The 25,765-nt window shown below is 46.6% G+C and overlaps 1 protein-coding gene across 1 annotated transcript in view; it reads left to right on the top strand.

Moving 5' to 3' along the window:
* YPEL1 (yippee like 1) overlaps positions 1-25,765 on the top strand; it is a 167,261-nt gene that overhangs the window by 50,928 nt on the left and 90,568 nt on the right. The window contains exon 3 of the mRNA XM_069215328.1: positions 23,353-23,396. Coding sequence (XP_069071429.1) covers positions 23,353-23,396 — 44 coding nt within the window. The remainder of the gene's footprint in view (positions 1-23,352; positions 23,397-25,765) is intronic.

Genomic DNA, 25,765 nt, shown 5'->3' with positions numbered 1-25,765 from the left:
ATATGGAATATCCCTCCCTACTCCCTTCAGGCAGATATATCCAAAGTTGGCATTAGGGCTGCCCAGATAATCGATCTCATCATACTTCATGGTCTTCGCCTTTGGTAATGGACGATTTCCAGCTGACAGTCCCGCTAGACCAACGTTTTTCAGGGGGTCGTATAGTAGTGCTCTGGATTTTGTTTTATTTGACCTAGGAGTCTGGCACTATATAAAAGATGTGAAAGTGGGTAATCAGCATACTAGTGACCGTGCTCCTCTTCAAATCGCGTATGATAGACAGCTTTTACTAGGAGCTGCATCTCTTCCTGATTTTGTATCTACTGGCGTTTTGAAGTTGTCTAGCAATAAGCGCGCAGTTAGATGGGACTCTTTCCAGAATTCCAATAAACTACGGGGCAAATTATGTGCTATAGTTTCTAGCCACCAGCTGTTTGACCATCTCACACTCACTCCATTTGAACTCATGTCTCTCCATTTGGATCTGTTTGCTACCCTTAAAAACTTATTCGTCAAATCTGTCAGGGTAACAGCTAACTTTTCCTCTAACCCCAGCAACAAGTGGTTTGACAAGAGATGTAGAAAGGCTAAAAGCACCCTGATCGAGCGTTAAGATCAAAAGACAGAGAAGAAATTGTCAATGCGAGACGAACCTATGTCTCCATATGTAAGTTGTGTAAAATTGAACACCAAGAGGTGCTATGGAGTGAGCTGGCTCAGGCCTCAAGGGCCCCTGACCCTAAACGCTTCTGGTCGCTCGCAGCGATCAAAACCATGTATCAAAGCCAGAGTGCTATATTTCCCCTGAAGTTTGGCTGGCTCACTTCAGGGAATTGTATGGCTCCCCGTCTGACTGTGACTCTACAATTCTTGGGGAGATGACATCTCCACAGTTGCCAGTGACTACTTTGTTACCTTTTTCATTAAAAGAAACTGAGCTTGCCATCATTGCCCAAAAATCAGGGCAGGCCCCAGGCCCAGATGCCATTCCTTCGGACATGAATAAAACAGACTGGAGCCCGTATGTAAATAGGGTCTCTAACGCTGTCTTGACAAACAGATCTTACCCTGGGTCATGGAAAGAGGCAATTATCGTGCCTATACATAAGAAAGGGGAGAGGGGTATACCAGGGAACCATAGACCTATCAGCCTCTTAGATAACCTAAAAAAAATATTTTGTTACCAGTTACTAAGTAGGCTGAAAAAATGGATAGCGGACAACCAAGTACTTAGCCATCTCCAGGCGGGGTTTAGGGACAAAGTCAGCACAATTGACCAGGTTTTCCGTTTTATTTCCATTAAGTGGAAAACAGTTGACGTGGATTCAGGCCATCTTTTTGTGGCATTTGTAGGTTTGAAATCTGCCTTCGACCTTGTTCCGCGCCAAAAGTTGTGGGAAGTTATGAACAGTGTGGTGGTCCCATGCCCCATGTTAAATATAATTAGAGATCTTTATACTGGCAATTGTGCTAGAATTCAATGGGGCACTAAAGGTGAATTAACATCAGAGTTTCCCACAAACCGTGGTGTGAGGCAGGGCTGCGTACTTGCTCCCACATTGTTCCTCTTATTTATTAATTCATGTATCCCCTATCTTTTGAAATGCTCCAGCGATGCCCCCAGATTGGGAGGGCAAAAGATTCCATGTCTCTTATTTGCCGACGACACCTTGCTAATTTCACAAACATCTATTGGCCTCTCTAACTTGCTTGTGAGTTTTATGGATTTTTGTAAAGATCATGGTTTAGAAATCAACTCGATGAAAACCAAATACATGGTGTTTGGGGACAAAAGGCAAAAGATGAGGAGCCCCATTTGTCTAGAGGGTGTCATCTTGGAAAGATTGGTGCTTTTGATTATTTAGGATTAAAACTGGAAGACTCCCACAAATGGCATGCTCATCTCCAGAAATCAGCAATGTGTTTGAAACAAAGGGCAGGTGGCATTGTGAGATTTGCAGCGAGATCCCCCAGATTTTCCATGACTTCCACTCTGGAAATATATAAATCTCAAGCAGGGGGGGGGCCTGTTACGGAGCCGAGTTGTGGGGCCATTGCAACCTGGAGGATTTGGCCAGGGTGGAAAATTATTTTTTAAAGATGTTGCTAAGAGTTCCCCCCAGCACTCCATCCTTGCCCATCCGAATGGATTTAAATCTTTTTTTCAATTAGCCAGATTGCCGCCCTAAGACCTCTGTTGTTTTGGATCGACTCTGGTCATTAGATTCTCTCATCCCATATAGACTCTTGCTGATTAATCTGGTGAGTACCAACTCTACTACGAAAATCAAATGGTGTACTTATGTAGAGCAGACCTCCTCTTCTCTTGGTTTGAGGAATTATTGGAAGGACCCTTCTATTCCAAAAGACGCTATTCAGACATTGAAGGATGCATTTTGGCTTAATGTTCAAACTTAGTACTTCGCAAAAGTTTCGTCCTCTTCCATGACTGGCAGCTTCTTACAAATTAAATGTCATTACGAGTTTGAGCAATTTATGGATATATTACTTTCTCCATTTGCACGCGCTCTGTACATTAGATTTAGAATAGGGTCTCTTCCTCTGCGTACCCTAACCTATAAATGGTCCAACACAACTAATAGGTCCAAGACATACCCAATGGGCTGCGAGAACGAAGAAACTATGATCCACGTCCTCTTCCAATGCCCTGCATACTCTAAACAGAGGGCTCTTTGGATCATCCCCTTATGCAAACGAATGGGCTTCAGGAATTGTTCATTGGCCTTGAGAATATTCAAATCAGATCCATCTGTGCCATTGGCGTGTTCTTTGGCAAAATTTCTTGAATCTATTTGGCATTTTAGATTTGGAATTTTAAATGATAAAACCCAGCTATAGATATTAGTAGTAGGCAATATAGTTTACAGTTGTGAAGTATAATGTATGGTTAGTACTACATCTTAGATCACGCATAACTAATTTTGCACGCCCTTACTATTTCTGTATATTTATGTAATTCTTTAGGTACTGCATCTTGTTGTTTTAAGCTTTTAGGATTTTAGAGGATTATTCCAAATTTTAATGATCTCACGTTTTATTTCCATTTTTCTAAATGTTTTGTGTTGTGCTTTTTATGGTATATTTTTACCGAAATAAAGTGGTGTTGATGACTTAGAGGTACATGCACTTCACAGACACTCATACATATCCTGCAGAGAGACACCCACACCATGTGTAGGAAAGTACCCTCTTTCTGGCATGGTTACCCCCACTTTTTGCCTGATGTCATTGTGGTTAGACTGTTTTCACTGGAATCCTGCTAAAACCAGGACCTCCGTGATTGAGCTCTCTCCTCCAAATGTAGTTTCTTTGGTACTTTTTACACCCCTCAGTTGGCATATTGGTGTACCCCTGTATGGTACCTCGGTACCCAGGGCATTGGTACACCAGGGGTCCCCCAGAGGCTGCAGCATGTATGATGCCACCCATGGGAGCCCATGCAAACTGTCTGCAGGCCTGCCATTTGCAGCTTGCGTGAAAAGGTGCGTGCACCCTTTCGCTGCTGGTCACGACACCAGGTCACTATAAGTCACCCCTATTGTAGGCCCTTAGGGGTGCAGGTCCCTCTGTGGTGTTGGTACCCCTGCATGAGCAGAGGTGCCCCTACGAACTCCAGTTCCAATTCCCTGGACTTCGTAGGTGTGGGTAAGCCATTTTACCAGTGTACTGGACAGACTGGCCCAGCTACCTAATGGTAACCCCGAACCTAGGCATGTTTGTTGTCAAACATGTCCGAATCATACCCCAATACTGGTGCCAGTATTGGTGGAATGATTCCATACAGTCTGGGAGCTCCTGTGAGGACCCCTCCCGTACTGCTCCTACCAGTCTTTTGGGGTCCGCGGGCAGCCCACGCTGCTGAAGCCCCTCAGACAGGATTTTGCCCTCCTGCTGCTTGAGCAGCTCAAGCAGGTGAAGGCAGAACAAAGGACTTCCTGTGGGCGAGACGATGCTACCGCCTCTCCCTTAAAAATAGGTGTTACTGGGCTGGGGAGGGGTATTCTTCCCACACCACCAGACTTCTTTGAAGGGCACATTTGGTGCCCTCCTTGCATAAAAAAATGGGTTTGCACCAGTCCAGGGCCCCCCATTTTCTGCTCTGGTGCGAAACCACACAAAGTAAAGGGGAGTTAACACTCCCATGTCCATCACCACCCCAGGGGTGCTGCCCAGAGCTCCTTCAGGTGGCCACTTGATTCTGCCAGCTTGGAAACAATATGTGCAGAGGCCCCTGGGAACGTCAGACTGGCCAGGTTAGGTAGCTGACGTCGGTGACCCACCTCTGATAGGTGGGTCACCTCACAGGGTGACCAAGCCCCTTATTAGGGATATTAAGGGACTCCCTTGCAGGTGGGTCCCCATATTCGTTGTGCAAGATTCCAACAGAACTCCTCTGCAAAGACTTTGTCTGCTTCTTGCGACTGGAACCACTGCTGGACTTCACAGAAACAGATCAAGACTGCAACACCAAGACGACCTCTCCTTGCAACATTGTGTCCGCAGCTCCTGGCAGCAAACTGCAACATTTGCATGGCTGTGTATTCTCTGGGGTCAACAAGACTTCAGCTGCGCCAAAGAAGCAAGGAGTCTTCCTTGCAGTGAAGGAGTCACTCCACTGCATCAACAGGCACCTAAGGCAACAATGTCTGGCTGCTGGAATCTGCTGTCCTCTGGACTTGCTAAAATTCTCCAGCACAGGTGGTGGTTCTGAGGGGTCCTCTGGGTCCTCTCTGCCTTCTGTGCAACTTGGGAGACAGTGAGCACTTGCCTCTTTCTCCAAGACAGAACCCCTGTGCACCGCTTTCTCCAAGGCAGAACCCCTGTGCACTGTGACTGGTGCAGCAACCAAGGCTTGTTGACTCCTGCTTCAAGGGCTTTTCAGGCTCCAAGTAGCCCCCAGCACTCTACCTCTGCATGGATAGTCACCTCTCTGCTGCCCCAGCGACGTGGGACTCCTCCTCTTCAGGTGTGCTTCCTGGGCCTCATAAGGACTTACTGTGCCTGCTGTCGGTGATTTGCTTGTGGGGGCTCCAACTGCTTCTGCAGACTCTCCTGGCTTTTCAGGGTCAGCTGGGACTTCCCTCCAAGGATCAAGTCCCCAGGACCTTGCTGGTTCTCTTCAGCTCTGGCATTTGCTTGTGCTTGTTGGTGGTCCTCCTGACCACTGACTCGTCTGCAATCTGGCAACCGCCGAGAGACCGCTCCTAGGTGACTTCAGGGACTCCTCTACAGCTCCTGGGCCCCGCAACTGAGCTGGACTTCATCCATCACAGTCGACCCGTTTTTCCGGCTTCTTCTGAGAGGATCCTGGAGCATTGAGCTCTCAATTTTTCTGAGTTTTTCACAGAAAAATATTCAAAAACAGTGTTTTTCTACCTTCACTCGACGTTTTTCACCTTTGTCTGAGTGAGGGGATTTTTTCCTGACTGGAAAATGCCTTCTCTTTTTGTGAAGTGCCCTTCCTGTGGAAAGGAGAAGGCCCAGTCTGATCCACACTCTCTCTGTATTGTGTGTTTGCCTCAGAGCCACTGCCCTGACACATGTAGGCACTGTTAGAACATGTCCAAAAGGACTCTGAAGGACAGAGAGAAAATCAGGCTTCATGGTCTTCATGAGAGGCAGAAAACATCGTCCTCTTTGCTTCCCAGGCAGTCAACAAGCCATTCTCAGGAGAGACAGGCTAGATCGACGTCAGCTGGTAAGAAGGTACCTGTCTGTTCCTCATCGACGTCCTCGCTGCCACGGCACATCATCACAGATCGCCGTCAACGGCGACCCGACCGACGTAGATGGATAAGACGTCGAAGGCGCATAGTCATCATAAGGACAGATCTCCGTCGACCGCAACCCACCGATCAACATCGAGCCAGCACCGCCGTGGTTGTATGCCGTCGAAGGCATCGCATCCCTCGACGGCACGGAAGATGACGTCGAGATCGCCTCAACGGAGAGAGCAGAGGCTTCTGTCGGCGAAGCATATGACGTCGAGCTGAGCGCATTCAAGGGACCACCGGTCACTGTTGAGGCGCTCGACGTCGAGACCTGAGCAGTCCATGGTACTTCCTTCGACGTCTGTACACCTTTCGACGTCGACTGGTGCTGCCTATCTCTCAAGGGGAAGAGCGTCGGCAACCACCGGCTGACAAGAATGTCACTCCAACAAGTCCAGTGGTCTCCATAAGGAGTGGATCGTCTAGGCGGTCAAGGGCCGCATCGTCAGGGCACATCTCTCCCATAAACCTATGGTTGGAGAGTCTTAACAAAACGCCTGCTTCTCCAGACTCTCAATACTCGCGGATGTATTCACCATCAGCTTCTCTCCTGAGGACACCATCGCCAACGGCGCGTACAGAACGGGCTCGTTCTACGTCTCGCCAGTCTGCCCCTAGGCCTCGGCGCACTACAACAAGATCTAGGAGCAGGTCACGCTCTCAGAGAAGATCAAGATCAAGATCACACCATCACAGAAGGTCTCCTTCTTGGTCCATATCGTCAAGGTCTTCCATAAGAGGTTACTCCCCGACTCAGACGGATTCTCCACCAGCTAGAGTTTCCCCGGTGGACGACATCACAACTTTCAACGAGTTGATGCTCAGGGGAGCACAAAAGCTGAATATTGATGTCCCAGAACCTTCAAACTCCTCGTCAGTAATGTTTGAAACCCTGCAACACAGGGCGGTTTAAAGAAATTGTTACCACTTGTGCCTGGTCTTCTCCAGCCAACCATGGAGACTTTTTTAACGCCAGCAAACATCAGTTCAGCTCCCGTTAGGATCTTAAAAAAATAATACAAGGCCCCTGATCAAGATCCTTTGTTTCTCAGGGCTGATCCACCACCAGACTCAGTCATATTGGCCGCAGCCGTAAGACTCATTCAGTGGCGTCATCCTCTACGGTTCCACCGGACAAGGAGAGTAGACACCTGGACTCTCTGGGGAGGAAGATGTGCGGCACGGCGGCGTCGATGATGGTCTCCAGCGCCTCAGCACTCTTAGGCAGATATGATCGGTCACTCTGGGACCCGCTGAGCAGATTTGTAGAAAAGCTGCCTAGAGAGGACAGGCAGGACTTTCAGGAGGGAAGTCTGGTGTCCAATCAGATCATCAGTGCAGCAGCAGACGGTGCAGACTTGGCAGCACATGGTTACGTGCATCGGGTTTGTGCGAGAAGATCTTCCTGGCTGAGGCTCACAGGATTAAAGCAGGAAGCGCAACAGCGTATCATGAATCTTCCGTTTAATGGAAACTCGCTATTTGGAACCCACACGGATGATGAGATGGCACGTATGAAGGCGGAGGTCGACACTGTGAGGGCAGTGGGCCTCGAGAGAAGGAAAGACTTCAGGCGAAGATAAAGGCCTTACAACAGGCGCCCGTTCCAACAGAGGGTTCAAACCCCTCATTGGTCCCAGGGACCACAACGTAAACAAGGTTCTCTTCCAGGGGATCCTCATCAATAGTCATAAACATTGAATATTCCCGCCCTTGTGCGGGGACCCCGGAGCATATATAAAATATATACACATTATACATGTGTAACAAACAGTCATGCAGGCTATCATGTTAAAAACAGGCTAAAATGCTTTATTTCTATGAAGTTTTTTTTTTTTTTTTTTTTAAATACTACAATAGAGCATAAATAAGTACCCAAGCTCCTAAAACTAGGCTTGGGGAAGTAAGCAGTAGCAAACTCTAGTGAAAAAATAGAGAAAACTGCATTGAAAAACAATGAAGCATTCTTAGCCAATAGGCTGCATGTAGGTTAACACAGGAGAACCATAAAAACTTTGGCACTGTGCCTTTAAGACCCTGAGCACCTCCAGTATCCCACCATGCCTCAGGGGTGAAGGAAAGGTGACAGTTGGTTCACAGTTAGGACAGTTCTTTTTTCCGGCTCCTTCTGAGAGGATCCTGGAGCATTGAGCTCTCAGTTTTTCTGAGTTTTCCTCAGAAAAATTCTTTAAAAAAAGCGTTTTTTCACTTTTCACTCGACAAATAACATCTTTGTCTGAGCTGGGAAGGTTTTTTCTGACAGAAAAATGCCTTCTCTTTTTGTCAAATGCCCTGCTTGTGGGAAGAAGAAGGCCCAGTCAGATCCCCACTCTCTGTGCATAGTGTGCCTGCCTCAGAGTCACTGCCCTGACACTTGTCAGTACTGTAAGAACATGTCTAGGAGGACTCTGAAAGACAGAGAGAAGATCCGACTTCATGGGCTTCAGGAGAGGAAAAGAACATCGTCCTCCTCGCTCCCCAGGCATCCAGAAGGCCATTCTCAGGAGAGAATGGCCCGGTCGACGTCGACAGGTAGGAAAATACCTGTTTGTTCACCGTCGACGTCGTCGCTACCACCGTCCCACCGGCATAGATCGCCGTCGACGGCGACGCACCCGACGTCGAAGGGAACGGCGTCGAGGGAACTTCAGAGCAGGGGCAGGTCTCCGTCGACGGCAGCCCGCCGATCGACGTCGAGCCACCGCCGGCATGCCCGGTCGCCGCCAAAGGCTGTGCGCCCCCCGACGTCAGGACACACGACGTCGAGATCTCCACGACGGCACGGCAAACATCCGCCGTCAACCTCCCATCGCTCTACGTCGAGGCACACGACGGCGAGCAGGTCGAGGTCCAAGGAACGCCGTTCGACGTCAAGGCACTCAACGTCGAGGCAATCAACGTCGAGGCAGGACCAACCGACTGGGCGTCCTTCGACGTCGAAACAGCCATCGACGTCGACGCAGGTCTTACCTGTCCAACAGGGAGCAGAACATCGCCCCTCGCCAGACAAGGCTCAGTCTCCAGTGGTCTCCATACCGAGCGACTCTTCTCGGTCAAGAGCATCTCCTGGGCATGTCTCGCCCATCAACCTATCTCCGAGATGGCTGGAGAGCCTCAACAGACCAGCGGCCTCCCCAGATTCGCAATATTCGCGAATGTATTCACCCACTGCCTCCCCGCCAAGAACGCCATCGCCGACAGCCGGGGCAGAACGGGCTCGTTCAGCTCCTCGACAGCCGACCGCGAGGACTAGGCGCTCGGCTACAGCGTCCCGCAGCAGATCTCGCTCTCAACGGAGATCCAGGTCGCGCTCAAGAAGATCACCCTCTTGGTCTTCATCAGGTTCTTCTGTCAGGCGTTACTCACCTACTCTTACAGATTCACCACCTGCTAGAGTCTCACCAGTGGATGACATAACCACTTTCAACGAGGTGTTACTAAGAGGAGCACAGAAACTCAATATAGAGGTTCCAGAACCATCTACCTCCTCATCAATCATATTTGAGACACTACAACAGAGATCAGCGTCGAAAAAGTTGCTGCCTCTAGTGCCTGGTTTGTTGCAGCCGACCATGGACACTTTTCTGGCCCCAGCCTCGCTTAAGTCTGCCCCGGCTCGGATTCTTAAAAAGTACAAGGCTCCAGAGCAAGACCCTTTATTCCTTAGGAAGGATCCGCCACCAGACTCAGTGATCATAGCTGCCGCCCGAAAGACCCACTCGGTGGCATCGTCATCCACAGTACCCCCGGATAAAGAGAGCAGGCATTTAGACTCTCTGGGAAGAAAGATGTGCGGGACAGCGGCTTCAGCAATGAAGGTCTCTAGTGCGTCTGCGCTCCTGGGCAGGTACGATCGTTCTCTGTGGGATTCCCTCAGTAGATTTACGGAAAAACTGCCCAGAGAAGACAGGCAAGATTTCCAAGAGATTCTACAGGAAGGATGCCTGGTATCTAACCAAGTTATCAGCGCGGCAGCGGATGGGGCGGATTTGGCGGCTCATGGGTACGCACATGGTATCTGTGCGAGGAGATCTTCCTGGCTGAGGCTCACTGGCTTGAAACAGGAGGCACAACAACGTATCCTGAATCTCCCATTTGCCGGGAATTCTCTATTCGGTGCCCATGCAGACGAAGAGATGGCCCGCATGAAGACCGAGGTGGATACCATGAAGGCGGTAGGCCTCGAAAGAAGGAAAGATTTCAGGCGGAGGTACAGACCGTATGATAGACGCCCTTTCCAACAGAGGGTTCAAACCCCTCATTGGTCGCAAAGGTCTCAGCAACGACAGGGACGCCCTCTGTTTCAGCGAAGAAACACAAGGGAGCGAGGGTCAAGTAGACCTCAACAGTCCACTCCAAAAGCACCCACTAAGCAATGAAGTCTCGCTTCCCTCGACACTGTACACCACTCCGGTGGGGGGAAGTATTATTGCTCATCTTCACGAGTGGCACTCTCTCACAAGAGACAAATGGGTGCTCAATATTGTCGAACATGGCTATTCTCTCCTTTTCAAGCAGCCTCCACCACACTTGCCACCGACCAAACACAATCCGGCTCATCTCACCTTGCTACGCAAGGAGGCTCTCGCCCTCCTAAGAAAGAATGCCATAGAAAGGGTTCCACCTGCCCACAGAGGAAAGGGGGTCTACTCCCGTTACTTTCTAGTAGCAAAGAAGGGTCAAGAGGGCGTTTTCAGGCCAATCCTGGATCTAAGACTGCTGAACAAATACATAAGAAAGCAGAAGTTCAGAATGCTAGCGCTTCACCAAATTTTCCCTCAACTGCATCAGGGAGACTGGATGTGCTCCATCGACCTGCAGGATGCGTATTTCCACATCCCAATAGCTCCAAAGCATCGAAAATTCCTGCGCTTTCGAGTAGCGTTACAGCATTACCAGTTCAGGGTTCTACCCTTTGGCCTGAAATCTGCTCCAAGAGTTTTCTCGAAATGTATGGCAGTGGTGGCGGCACATCTACGAAGACAAAGGATATACATATATCCATACCTAGACGACTGGCTACTAAAGGCTTCTTCTCCGGAGCAGGCGAGAAGCCATCGGGACATTGTACTAGGAGTTTGCGAAGCTCTAGGTCTTCAGGTCAATTACCAGAAGTCAACCTTGACTCCAACGCAGAGTCTTCACTACCTAGGAGCTATCATAAACACAGAACTACAAAAAGTGTATCCTTCGGAGGAACGACTGTCCTCAATAAACATGAAGTGCCAGGACCTGTTGAGAGCCAGCGCACCTACGGCACGTCAGGTGACATCACTACTGGGCTCCATGGCATCGTGCATCTTTATTGTCCCAAATGCCAGACTCCACATGAGACCCCTCCAAGAGGCATTGGAGGCCAATTGGAGCCAAAGAACAGGTCGCTGGGAAGACACAATGCGGCTACCGGAGATAGCACTGCAGTCATTGAGATGGTGGATGCACAGACCTCACCTGTCAGTGGGCGCTCCGTTTCACCAGGTACTTCCATCCGACACTCTGGTAACGGATGCGTCTCTTCAGGGATGGGGGGCTCATCTGGGTCCTTTTCAAGCGCAGGGTCTGTGGTCAGACAAGGAGAAGCAGTACCACATCAATCTGCTAGAACTCAGAGCGGTCCATCTGGCTCTCAAGTCTTTCACACCGCTAATTCAGGGGAAAACTCTATTGATACAGACGGACAATACAACCACGATGTATTACTTGAACAAACAAGGGGGAACGAGATCCCTACCCCTTTCACGAGAGTCCCAAGCGATATGGCATTGGCTCCTGGCCAGAGGAATGTCAATCACAGCAGTTCACCTGCCAGGTCAGCAGAACGTAGAAGCATACTTTCTAAGCAGACACCTGGAGGACGTTCACGATTGGGTCCTGCACGACGAAGTCGCAGAATACATCTTCGCGCAATGGGGTCGGCCTCAACTGGACCTCTTCGCAGACGATGTGAACAGGAAATGCCCAGACTTCGCATCCAGGTTCTACCGTCCAGGATCTCGAGGGAATGCCCTGTTGATCGACTGGTCAGGGACATTTCTTTACGCTTTTCCTCCGATTCCCCTCATTCCGGCAGTGATCAGCAAACTTTACGGATCCAGGACCAGAATGATTCTTATAGCGCCACAATGGCCTCGACAATTCTGGTACACGGATCTCCTCAACCTGTCGGAAAAACCTCACAGGAGGCTGCCGTGCAGACCGGATCTTCTGAGCAGAATGGAGGGCAGGATTCTGCATCCCAACCTACCCTCTCTGAGCTTAACAGCATGGCTCCTGAATTCCTGCAGTATGGGCACCTAGGACTCTCGCAGGAGTGCATGAACATCTTGAAAGAGTCCAAACGGCCTTCCACGCGGCGTTCCTACGCTTTTAAGTGGAAGAGATTCTACATATGGTGCTGTCAGCAAGGCCATAACCCCATACGGGCGCAGGAGGACGTCATACTGTCCTATTTGCTTCACCTAGCGAAATCCGGTCTGCAGGTATCATCTATTAAGGTACATTTGTCTGCTATTACTGCCTATCGCAAGTCACCTTCTCAGGAATCCTTCTTTACGAAACCTGTAGTCAAGGATTTCTTAGAAGGTTTGAAGAAAGTTTTTCCGCCAATTCGGAGGCCTTCTCCTCCGTGGGAACTGAACATAGTCCTAGCAAAACTTATGGGCCCTCCTTTCGAGCCTATCCATAAGGCTTCCTTACAACACCTTACGTGGAAAACGGCTTTTCTGGTGGCCATTACTTCAGCGAGGAGGGTCAGTGAGATCCAGGCCTTGTCTGCAAAAGAACCGTACACGGTTTTTCATGACAATAGAGTAGTTCTGCGAACTCACCCATCTTTCCTTCCGAAGGTGGTGTCAGAATTCCATATTAATCAGACCATAACTTTACCGACGTTCTTTCCCAATCCGGAAACTCCGGCTGAGAAAGCATTGCACTCATTAGACTTGAAAAGAGTGCTGAAATTTTATCTGGACAAGACAAAATCGATTAGAAACTCTAACCGCTTGTTTGTGAACTATGGTCATTTAAGGACAGGAGAAGCAGCATCTAAGCGAACAATATCAAGATGGATAGTCTCTTGTATTGTTAATACTTACCAGCTAGCTAATAGACAATTGCTAGCGCGGCCTAGAGCGCATTCCACAAGGGGAAAAGCGGCTACAGCTGCTCTCCTTAACAATGTTCCTATATCTGAGATTTGTAAGGCTGCTACATGGAAGTCTGTACATACTTTTACAAGACATTATTGTTTAGACTCAGATGCAAGAGCGGATGCCCAAGTGGGGCAGGCCTCTCTAAGGAATTTATTTGCGTAAGACATGTCTATTCCTGCACTTCTATCGGACAGTCCGCTGGGTTTAGGGATGGGCTTGCTAATCTATTCAATGTTTATGACTATTGATGAGGATCCCCTGGAAGAGAAGGATAAGTTACTTACCTGTAAATCCTAGTTCTCTTCCAGGGGTATCCTCATCAAAGTCATAAACAACCCACCCTCCTCCCCGGACACACGTCTACTGGAAGTGCAGGACAGACAGTATTTTGATTCAATTATACAAATTGTCACCGTAAAAAGAACTGACCTAACTGTGAACCAACTGTCACCTTTCCTTCACCCCTGAGGCATGGTGGGATACTGGAGGTGCTCAGGGTCTTAAAGGCACAGTGCCAAAGTTTTTATGGTTCTCCTGTGTTAACCTACATGCAGCCTATTGGCTAAGAATGCTTCATTGTTTTTCAATGCAGTTTTCTCTATTTTTTCACTAGAGTTTGCTACTGCTTACTTCCCCAAGCCTAGTTTTAGGAGCTTGGGTACTTATTTATGCTCTATTGTAGTATTTAAAAAAAAAAAAAAAAAAAAACTTCATAGAAATAAAGCATTTTAGCCTGTTTTTAACATGATAGCCTGCATGACTGTTTGTTACACATGTATAATGTGTATATATTTTATATATGCTCCGGGGTCCCCGCACAAGGGCGGGAATATTCAATGTTTATGACTTTGATGAGGATACCCCTGGAAGAGAACTAGGATTTACAGGTAAGTAACTTATCCATGTCCCCTCTTCCAGTCTCGCAAAGCCACAAGAGACCGAGGATCAAGCAGACCTCAGCAGTCTACCCCCAAAGCCCCCGCAAAACAATGAGGATTTGCTTCCCTTAATACCGTACACCACTCCGGTTGGGGGAAGTATCACAGCGTTCACTCACGAGTGGCATGGCATAACAAAAGACAAATGGGTGCTGAACATTGTAGAGAGTGGATACTCTCTTCTTTTCCGACAACCTCCACCTCATTTGCCACCAACCAAATCGAGACCTGCTCACATGAGCTTATTACGCAAAGAGGTTTGCACTCTGTTACAGAAAAGGTGCCAGCCGCACAAAGAGGAAAGGGGGTATGCTCCCGCCATTTTCTAGTAGCAAAGAAGGGTCGGGAAGGAGTCTTCAGACCGATTCTAGACTTGAGGGTGCTGAACAAATACATAAGGAAACAAAAGTTCAGGATGCTGGCTCTTCACCAGATTTTCCCTCCGCTGCATCGAGGAGACTGGATGTGCTCCATAGATCTGCAGGATGCGTATTTTCATATCCCGATCATTCCCAAGCATCGGAAATTCTATGATTTGTGATAGCCTCCCAACACTATCAGTTCAAGGTGCTTCCTTTCGGCCTAAAATCTGCCCCTTGCGCATTCTCCAAGTGTGTAGCAACTGTAGCGGCACATTTAAGGAAGCAGAAAATCTTCATTTATCCATACCTAGACGACTGGCTACTGAAAGCCTCCTCTTCGGAACAAGCGAAAAAGCATCTAGACATTGTGCTCAGTGTTTTCCGATCTCTAGGTCTGCAAGTCAACTTCCAAAAGTCCACCCTCATCCCAACACAAACCCTCCACTACCTGGGAGCGATACTGAATACAGAGCTCGAAAGAGTGTATCCTTCGGAGGAACGACTGTCCTCAATAAGGAGGAAGTGTCAAGACCTTTTGGGTTCCCCCGCGCCTACGGCCCGTCAGGTGACATCTCTGTTGGGCTCCATGGCCTCTTGCATTTTCATTGTCCCCAACGCCAGATTGCATATAAGACCTCTTCAAGAGGCTCTAGAGGAAAACTGGAATCAACACACAGGCCACTGGGAGGACAGAATGCTTCTTCCGGTAGGAGCGCGGCAATCATTACAATGGTGGATGCGGAGACATCACCTATGAGTAGGAGTTCCGTTTCATCACCCAATTCTGTCCGACACTCTGGTAACTAATGCATCGCTTCAGGGCGGGGGAGCTCATCTGGGTTCCCTTCAAGCTCAGGGCTTGTGGTCCAGCAAAGAAGTCGTACCACATCAACCTGCTTGAGCTCAGAGCGGTCCATCTGGCTCTCAAATCGTTTGCTCCATCGATTTGGGGAAAGTCTCTCCTGGTGCAGACGGACAATACGACGACAATGTATTATCTGAACAAGCAAGGAGGGACGAGATCCCGGCCACTGTCTCGGGAGTCTCAAGCCATTTGGAATTGGCTCATAGCGAGGGGAATGTCTCTTACAGCAATTCACCTTCCAGGGCAGCAAAACGTGGAGGCAGACTTCCTAAGCAGAACCCTCGGACGCCCACGATTGGGTTCTTCACGACGAGGTCGTCGAAGACATCTTTGCTCAATGGGGTCAGCCTCAGTTGGATCTGTTTGCAGACGAGGTAAACAAAAAATGCCCAGACTTCGCGTCCAGATTCTACCTTCCGGGGGTCTCGAGGGAATGCCCTGTTGATCGACTGGTCAGGGATATTTCTCTACGCTTTTCCGCCGATTCCCCTGATACCAGCAGTGATAAAAAAGCTCTACAGATCCAACACCAGAATGATTCTCATAGCCCCGCAATGGCATCGTCAGTTCTGGTACATGGATCTCCTAAACCTGTCAGAACAACCGCACAAGAGACTGCTGTGCAGACCAGATCTCCTTTGCAGGTTAGGAGGCAAGATACTTCACCCCAACCTTCCCTCTCAGAGATTGACTGCATGGCTCCTGAATTCCTGCAGTATGGGCATCTAGGGCTCTCGCAGGAATGCATGAACATCTTAAAGGAGTCCAGAAGGCCTTCCACGCGGCGCTCTTACGCGTTCAAGTGGAAGAGATTCTACATATGGTGTCGTCAGCAGGGTCAGAATCCCATTCTGGCCCAGGAGGAGGTCATATTGTCGTACCTGCTCCATCTGGCGAAATCAGGTCTGCAAGTGTCATCTATTAAGGTACATTTATCTGCCATTACAGCCTATCGTAAGTCACCTTCTCAGGAATCCTTCTTTACAATGCCAGTAGTCAAGGATTTCTTAGAAGGTTTGAAGAAGGTATTTCCACCCATTCGAAAACCCTCGCCTCCATGGGATCTGAACTTAGTATTATCTAGACTCATGGGCCCTCCTTTCGAGCCTATCCACAAAGCTTCTTTACAACACCTTAAGTGGAAGACAGCTTTTCTCGTAGCCATTACTTCGGCGAGGAGGGTCAGTGAGATTCAGGTTTTGTCCTCCAAGGAATCGTACACGGTTTTCCATGAAAATAGAGTGGTTCTAAGAACTCATCCATCATTCTTACCGAAGGTGGTGTCGAATTTTCACATTAATCAGACTATTTCACTACCAACTTTTTTCCCCAATCCGGATACTCCGGTGGAGAAAGCTTTGCACTCCCTGGATTTGAAAAGAGTGCTAAAATTTTACCTGGATAAGACCAAATTGATTAGACGATCTCACCACCCGTTTGTAAATTACGGTCATATGAGAACAGGCGATGCAGCTTCAAAACGAACCATATCTAGATGGATAGTTTCATGTATTGTTACTGCATATCAGTTGGCTAACAAGCAGTTATTGGCTAGGCCTAAGGCTCATTCGACAAGAGGAAAAGCGGCTACTGCTGCCCTCTTTAATAATGTTCCAATCTCTGAAATCTGTTAGGCTGCCACATGGAAATCTGTACATACATTTACTAGGCATTACTGTTTGGACTCGTCTGCCAGAGCAGACACTCAGGTTGGGCAAGCGTCTCTGAGAAATTTGTTTGCATAGTGTATGTCTTTTTCCTGCACTTCTATTAGACAGTCCGCAGAGATAAGGGATGGGCTTGCTAATCTAGTCAATGTTTATGACTATGGATGAGGATCCCCTGGAAGAGAAGGATAAGTTACTTACCTATAAATCCTAGTTCTCTTCCAGGGGTATCCTCATCAAAGTCATAAACAACCCACCCTCCTCCCCGGACGCAAGTCTCCTAGAAGTGCAGCACAGACCATCTATCTAATATGTTGGATGCGTTGTCACCGTAAAAAAGTACTGACCTAACTGTGAACCAACTGTCACCTCTCCTTCACCCCTGAGGCATGGTGGGATACTGGAGGTGCTCAGGGTCTTAAAGGCACGGTGCCAAATTTTGTGGTTCTGCTGTATTAACTTGCATGCAGCCTATTGGCTAATAATGCTCCATTGTTTTTAATGTAGTTTTTCTCTTTTTTTTCACATGTGTTGCTACTGCTTTTTTTCCTGTGCCCAGCTATGAGGCTTTGGAAAGTTTCTTCTTATAATTATAAAAGGGAGTGTTTTAAAAAAAAAAAAAAACTCCATAGAAATAAAGCATTTTAGCCTGTTTATTAATATAGTCTGCATTGCTGTTGTGCACATGTATACATGAATCTGTTATGAAAATTGCCTACTAACATTTTTTATATTTTTCGTGTATATTTCATTCTTAAACGTGTGTTTTTTATATATGCTCCGGGATCCCCGTACGAGGGCGGGAATATTCAATGTTTATGACTTTGATGAGGATACCCCTGGAAGAGAACTAGGATTTACAGGTAAGTAACTTATCCATACTTGCCCATCACCTGATCTACCCCCAGTCTCGTTCTGATCACCAGGAAACATTGGAAGTTTCTGCCCTTCACAGTGGCATCCAAGCACTACCAGTACAAAGTGTTGCCCTGCAGGCTAAAATCGGCACCTCGCAGATTTTCAAAATGCATGGAAGTCACTGCATAACTGCGGAGGAAGAAAATATTCATCTACCTGTACTTAGACAACTGGCTGATCAAAAGCTCCTCTCTGGCACTTATGCAAAAACATTATCAGATTGGGGATTACAAGTCAACTTCAAAAAGTCTATACAAGTAGACTAAAAAACTACACTACATAGGATGTCCCAGGATACAAAGCACACAAGTGTATCCTTCGAAGGAGAGGTTATACTCCATCAATACGTAATGTTGCACACTCCTCGTCCATCGGCCAGACAAGTAGCATTGCTGCTAGAGATGATGGCCTCTTGCATCTTCATTGTCACAAATACCTGATTACACATGAGGCTGCTACATCAAGCTCTGGAAGATCAGTGGTCTCAGTCTTTCAACCTCTGGGAGGACAAAGTGGTCCTGTCACTAGATGCCAGACAGTCGCCCAAGTGTTGCATGCAGAGTCAACACCTTCTGGTAGGAGTCCCCTTTCACCAGGAACTTCCCAGGTAGACTCTTTCCACGGATGCTTCCCTCCAAGGTTGGGGAGCTCATATGTGCTCTCTACAAACTTGAGGCTTGTGGTCGGACAAGGAGCAGCTGTATCACATAAACATGCTGGAGCACAGAGCAGTCCATCTCACCCTGAAGTCCTTTTATCTATCCATAAAGACAAATTGCCTCCTGATACAAACCGACAAAACCACCACAATGCATTATTTGAACAAACAAGGAGGAGCTCACTCATTTCCTCTATCGCTGGAAGCACAAGCCTTCTGGAAGTGGGTACTGGTCTGACCATCCCTGCCATTCACGTGCCGGGGCACTAAACACCCAAGCAGAGTCTCTCAGTCTCAACTTCGCAGAAGCTCATGACTGGATTCTAAACAATGAGGTCACGCAAGACATCTTTCCGGAATGGGGGTTACCGCACATATACCTGTTTGTGGACAAAAACAACATAAATGCCTACACATCGCAACCAGGTTCTACTGACCAGGAACAAAGGGGAATGCCCTTTTGATAGATGGGTCCAGGACACTTCTTTACACCTTTTTATGCCCATTTTGTTGATCCCAGCAAGCATCAACAAACTGTACACAGCCAGGACCAGAATGATCCTGATAGCCCCAGAATGGTCCCGCCAGTGGTGGTAGCCGGATCTCCTCTACCAGTCGGAAACAGCACATAGGAGGCTGCCTTGTGGACCTGATCTTCTCTACAAGTTTGGAGGGAAGATTTTCCAGCTCAACCTTTCCTCGCTGAGTTTGGTCATTTACGTCTCTTGCAGGAGTGCATGAACATGCTTAGAGAGTCCAGAAGACCATCTACCAGGCGTTCTTAAGCTTTTAAATGGAAAAGATTTTACATGTGGTGTGTCCAGAATAACTTATTTGATACTAGAGCAGGAAGAAGCAATGTTACTTTATCTCCTCTATTTAGCAAAATCCGGTCTACAACTCACTTTTTATTAGGGTACACCTTGCAGCGATTACTGCCTACAGGAAGTCCCCAACACCGATCATTCTTCCAAATACTGGTAGTAAAAGGTTTTTAGAGTGTCTAAAAAGGTGTTCTGAACCTGTCTGCAACCCCTCTCCTTCTTGGGAATTGAATGAGGTGCTTTCAAAACTCATGGGTATACCTTTCGAACCGAAGCACAAAGCATCCTTGCAACACCTTACCTGGAAAACTGCTTTTCTGGTAGCCATTACGTAGGCACGCAGAGTAAGTGAGATTCAATCTCCCTGTGCCAAAAAGCCTTACACAGTGTTTTGTGACAACAGGGTAGTGATGAGGACTCATCGAGTTTTCTCCCCAAGGTGATGTCTGCTTTCCACATTAGCAAGACAATTTCACTCCCTACATTGTTCCCTAATCCCTCTACACCAGCGGAAAGAGTTTTACACTTTTTAGATCTTAAAGTATTGAAATTCTATTTGGACAAGACCAAAGCTATCAGACAATCTTATGTCTGTTTAACTATGCCCCTTTGGGGATGGGCATTGCTGCATCTTAGCAGACCATTTCTATATTTAGATAGTTCCTTGTATTCTGTTCACCTACCAGTCAGCCAACGAACAGTTATCTGCCAAGCTCAAAGCCCAATCTACAAGGGGCATGGTGACAACAGCAGCCCTACTAAAGAATGTTCCCATCTCCGAAATCTGCAAAGCTGCTACCTGGCGAAAAGAGCATACTTTCAAAAGGCATTACTGTCTAGATTCGGACATTAAGTAGACCTCTTACGAAGTCTCATTAGATGATAATGATAGCTGTTTGTGCTTGCTCTCAATTCATCCAGAGGAGAGTGGTATGGGCTTGCTACTCTATTCAGTGCTTGTGACTGTTGACGAGGATCCCTTGGAAGAGAAGGGTAAGTTACTTACCTGCAATCCTAGTTCTCTTCGAGGGGAATCTGCATCAAAGTCATGAGCAACCCACTCACCTCCCCCGGGCTAATCTTGCATGCAGCAGTCTGTCTGTGTTTTGTTCTTCATGTTTCACTGTAAAAAAGTATGGACTTAACTGTCACCTAACAATCACCTTTGGGGCAGGATGGGATACAGGGGGTCCTAGAGGTCTTGAAAGCACGGTGTCAGTATTTCCTTGCTATGCTTTTAATGCAGCTTATTGGCTAACAATGCCTTTGTATTCCCTTGCAGTTTTCTCCTTAATGAAGGCTGGGTTTTTGCACCTTATGCTCTCTCTTTCTGATTTACAGAAATGCTTGAATTTTGTAGTAGGTTTATTAAAGGAAAACTCAATGTAAATTGGGCATTTTTAGCCTTCAATATAGGCAGCACAGATTTATGCTATACATATACATGCATATTATATATTTAATATATCCAGGGTCCCCGCACGTGGGCGGGAATATGCTTATGACCTTGATGAAGATTCCCCTGCAAGAGAACTAGGATTACAGCTAAGTAACTTATCCTTTTCCAGTTAACCTTAACTCCCACAGGCTAGCCACCACTTGTATGGAAGGACAGCTTTACAGTATATGCAGTGCATGCGTATCTACAGCCACACATGCCACTGAACGGATTATGTTACCCTGTAAGCATCTGTTTGTGGCATGTAGTGCTGTAGATTCACATGTGCCCATACTTCTCCACGAACGCCTGTGGCCGTTACAGCTGCATTGTGTTTGTATATATTTCTATATATATTTACATTTTACATTGACATCTCTTTTCCTACTCATTCCTTCCACTCCTTTCTCACCCGCCTGTGGGAAAACAACCTAACAAAGGAGTCGATGCCCATGTGCAATATCACAGAGATGAGTTGTCACTCGATCTCGAGACACCTCGTTGAAGAAAAACAACTTGTACCACTCCGAACCCAACACTAGATGGGAGGAGTACGCAGAGCATGTGAATCTACAGCACTGCATGCCATAAAGAGATGCTTACAGGGTGAGTAACACAATTCTTCTCATGCATGGGGCCCTCAACCAGTCGCATAAGTTGTAAAAAAAAAAAAAATCTTAGCGGCTGTGTTGATCTCATCAACTTGAATATTAAACTCTCCAAGCAAAGTGAAGTTCGGTCTATTTATGGCCACTTGTTCAGGGAAGGCCTGAGTAAAGTAAGCTTAAGGACCCGTGGGTCTGTACAGAAGAATTCCCGAGAAGGTAAAGGTAGGATATACTGTGAAGGAAAAAAGCAAGCTCTCATTCTCGAGGTATTGAGAGGGGTAAATAAGCACTTGATTATTTCCCTGTATATGAACGCTACCCCACCACTTCCCTTGCCTGACCATTCTAGCCTACTGAGGAGATAAGCAGGTACCAGGGTTTAGACTACATTAGGGGAGGATTCCTCATGGAGCCAGGTTTCTTTAAAAATGTTATAGTCCGGTCTGCAAGGGACAATATGTTGCCTCCCAAAGCAACAGGGTTTAAACATTGGATGGACTGTCACAAAAAAATGTCTGTTGATGCATCCCAGGAAGTATGTCTGTGGTGCTTGAGGTCGTAGCATGACTCCAGGACCTTCAATAACTGCTCAGATGAATCTGAAGGCCATACCGGACTGCATGACTAAATTCTACATCATCAAGCATTGGAAGACTTTGCTCCATGACTAATCAAAGTGATAAGGTAGGTCTTGTTCCCGAAGTCTTTCTATTAGCAGGTCCTCACGTGGTCGAAGTTTTTGGGTAAGTCTAAAAAGAAGCATAAGAAATCAAAGCAGAATTCAGCCCCTTCCTGCCACTCTTAAAACTCCAAAGAGGGTGCATTAACATTATTGAGCCTCCTGGCCTAGTTCCAAACTCCTGGGGAGCCAATTCTGAGTTTTGTGCCTTTGCAGCCAGAGTTTCCTGGTGCATTCAGCGCCACTTTCCACCCATGTTTGTTTTCATCTACGCTGGTGCTGCTGCATGTCAAAGAGAAGCCAATACTTATGGAGGTTTCCAAATCGGTCAGCTTTGGCTCTTACTTCGACCAAGACTGTGCCCTAATCCTATGAGGATACAGCCTTTAACTAATACTTCAGACTCCAATACCTTGCCATTACTACATAGTAGAGCTCATACCCTACATCAGCTCTCTGGATCAGTTTCCAATAATAATGTTTACGATAAAAGGGACAACTTCACCCCTCAATAAGATGAGGACAATTGGTATACTGAACTACAGAATGCAAGTGGTCTAAGCACTTCCATAGGCACTGAACTTCTCTACCCCTCTAGTCCTGCCACTGAGGAGAGTTCTTCTTTTGTGATGGTCATGAGGCAGGCTGCAGAAGTTCTGATGTGTAGCTCCCTACAATGGAGGTCAAAACTAAATTATTGATGGAAGTTCTTCAGCCTGGCCAACCACCTACTGCACCACAAGTATCATTTCCAGGGTGGCGCTTCTGTGCAGCCCCACTCTTCATTTAAGGAACTGAACAACATCTGCATGGAGCCCCACCTGCGGCACACATGATTACTACTTTTGAGCTTCCAGACTGGCGTCTGTGGGAATAGTCACAAGATGTGCAATCTGTATTTAAAGAGCTATAGAATATCCACCAAAAAGAGCATTACTGAAGGTAAGTAAGTTGTCTGTTTCTTCTCTGCAGTGCAGACATCTTAAAGCACTGGAATGGATTCATTGGTAGAGGATTGTTTGCACTACAAATCTTCGTAGTCTCCGCTATGTACAGAAAACAACTTTTTTGTAGTTGTATTTGTTTCAGAAAATGTTTGAGCTGTGTGCTTGTGGTGAAAAGCCTTCTTTGCATCTTTTTATGGCCATGCGTTGCCCAAAATGGCCCATATTTTGTTTAGTTCATTTATGTATTCAAATAATACAGTCTTGGGCCTGAGGTGGTGGATTGTGGGTGATAGACCAGTGGACCACAGTATGGAACGATGGTTGAAACATACTCTTATGGCGGGGAAGAATACAGACGCCAATAAATCTGACATCTATAAGTATATATGTTGGATTGCAACTTCTGCTAGTGGAGACTAAACTTTGATGTTACCCATTTACCTTTTTAAAAATTGAAAACCTCATTTGGAACTTTTTTGTCATTCTGTTCACTCTCTCTTTGCAGTCTTTTCAGGGAAGCCAGGGACGAGCCTACCTCTTCAATTCTGTGTAAGTACTTTCACTTTCAATTGTTAGTGGTTGGATGTTAGTTTGTAAGGAAATGTTTATTCATTCTATTGATAATAGACTTTTATGAGAATTTATTTAATATTCTAAAAATGACTTTGATAAACTATACGCTCTCCGTTTCTAAATCTTGGAGGGGCCTTTATTGAGGCACTAACCATTCACACTGCATATCCCTACCAATGCGCAGGCTTCAGGAATACTATGGAGTAAAGACCAAACCATCTGTCCTCACAATGGAATTTGGTCTGTGATATTCTTAAAAGTTTGAAAGTCTCAGGTGTCCAGGAGGTATATATTTTTTTAAAGTCCTGTTTCCCAGTCAACCACGTAAATAAAAATATGCCCTAGTAGAAAACATTGACAGACTTTCGTAACCTTTATTCTTCAGAGTAAGTTATCAGCACATTTGGCTTGGGAAACCGTGGATTTAGCGTAAAGAAAGGCAGAAAATTGTTCCCTAAATTATTTCAATGTAGCTTAGTGAAAAATGACCCTCCTCCTCTAACAGCCTTGTAAGACTGCTCTCTCCAATGCATTCTAGTAGGGTAGCAGTTTTTGTTTTCATTCTAAGAAGAAGTGTGGATAAATATAGTCCATCTTTACCTAAAGCTTTTTTGGGCTATTGATAGTAATTTGGGGGGTGGAAAAGACTCTTGAAGCATCTTTGAACGTTACCTCTGTTTCAGACTTTATTTCCGAAGAAAAATAGGTTTTCCTGGACTTCCTTTGTGGAGTTTAGCGCCTTGGTTACTTTACCAGCTGACACTCGTTTTAATAGTGTATGCAGTGTGCTCAGCCCAGCATTAAAAAATGCGTTTCAGTGCCATGGATTTTTTTTTTTTCCACATCAGTGCTGATTTGTTAGTGTGACTGTCAGGGCTTTAAATACTGATGACTTCTTTGGAGATACATTTCTTGTGAGTCCAACAGGGCCACTGACTATGTGCTGGTGGTTTACTTACCTGTCTTCTTTGTATGTATATTTCCTCTTGAGTCCCCCCCAGGAATAATGATCTCTTATTTAAATTACATAATGATTCTTTTTTTTTTATTTTTTACATTTACTCATTACTGCCCATCCGGTGTTCCTCTGTGTCTACATAGCTGTGGATGTCTTTGTAAGCGCACCACTGGTCTACAAGAAGAGCAGCACTGTGGTTGTATAAATTGTAATGTAGTATAAATTGTAATGTACTTTGTTACAAATAAGTACACATGAGACACCAGTATGTCAATTAGGGGTGCAGAAAGTCAGGGACAACCAAATTTAGAGGGAGAGAGCACAGTCACTGTGGGGTCCTGGTTAGCAGGATCCCAGTGAAAACAGTCAAAAACAAACTGACAGCAGGCAAAAAGTGGGGGTAACCATATCAAAAAGAGGGTAATTTCCAACATAATCCCCCCACCCCCCACAGAAAAAAAAAAAAAAAAAAAAAAGACAGTGAGGCTAACCCTGTCCAGATGAGTCTTCATTGTCTAAGTGGAAATATCTGGAGAGTCCATCTGCATTGAAGTGGTTACTTCCAGGTCTATGTTCCACTGTATAGTCCATTCCCTGTAGGGATATGGACCACCTCAAAAGTTTGGATTTTTACCTTTCTTTTGTTTTAACCATAGGACGGGCCTGTGGTCAGTTTGAACAAGGAAGTAAGTGCCAAACAAGTATGGCTTCAGCTTTTTCAAAGCCCACACCACAGCAAACGTTTTTCCTTGGGGGTCAGCCTTCTGCTTATAAAAGCGACAGGTTGATCCTGGCCACTGTATTTAGTTGTGCCAATCCCTACCTCAGAAGCATCTGTCTGTACTATGAATGGCATGGAGTAGTCAGGGCTTCTTAAAGTAGGAACAGAGCACATGGCCGGTTTAAGGACATCAAAAGCTAGCTGTCCACAAAACTTTCTGAGGCATTCTCGTGGAAGCGAGGTCATTTAGAGGAGCTACAGTGGAGCCATCATTCTAGAAAGGCTTTCACTTGGGTCTGTGTAGTAGAGGCCGTCCAATTCAGAATAGTCTGGATTTTCCCCTGTAGTGGCTGAATCTGGCCTCTACCTACGAGATGTCCCAGATATACCACCCTCCCCTGCCCTATCTGGCACTTAGAGGCCTTCATAGTGAGGCCTGCCCTTTGCAAAGCTGCCTCTCAAACATTCCCTAGGTGGACCAAGTGATCCTCCCAGGTGGAGCTAAAGACAGCTGTGTAGTCCAGATAAGCTGCACTGAAGCTTTCCAATCCTTGGAGGACTTTGTTCACTAGCCTCTGGAATGTAGCAGGTCCATTTTTCAACCCAAAGGGCATCACAGTAAAGTGATTGTGGCCACTAGGGGGTGTAAAATGCTGTTTTTGGCTT

Source organism: Pleurodeles waltl, chromosome 11 (genome assembly GCF_031143425.1).
Source record: "Pleurodeles waltl isolate 20211129_DDA chromosome 11, aPleWal1.hap1.20221129, whole genome shotgun sequence".
NCBI lineage: Eukaryota > Metazoa > Chordata > Amphibia > Caudata > Salamandridae > Pleurodeles > Pleurodeles waltl.
Note: the sequence above shows the minus strand (reverse complement) of the source record. Positions and strands in the feature narration are given on the sequence as shown.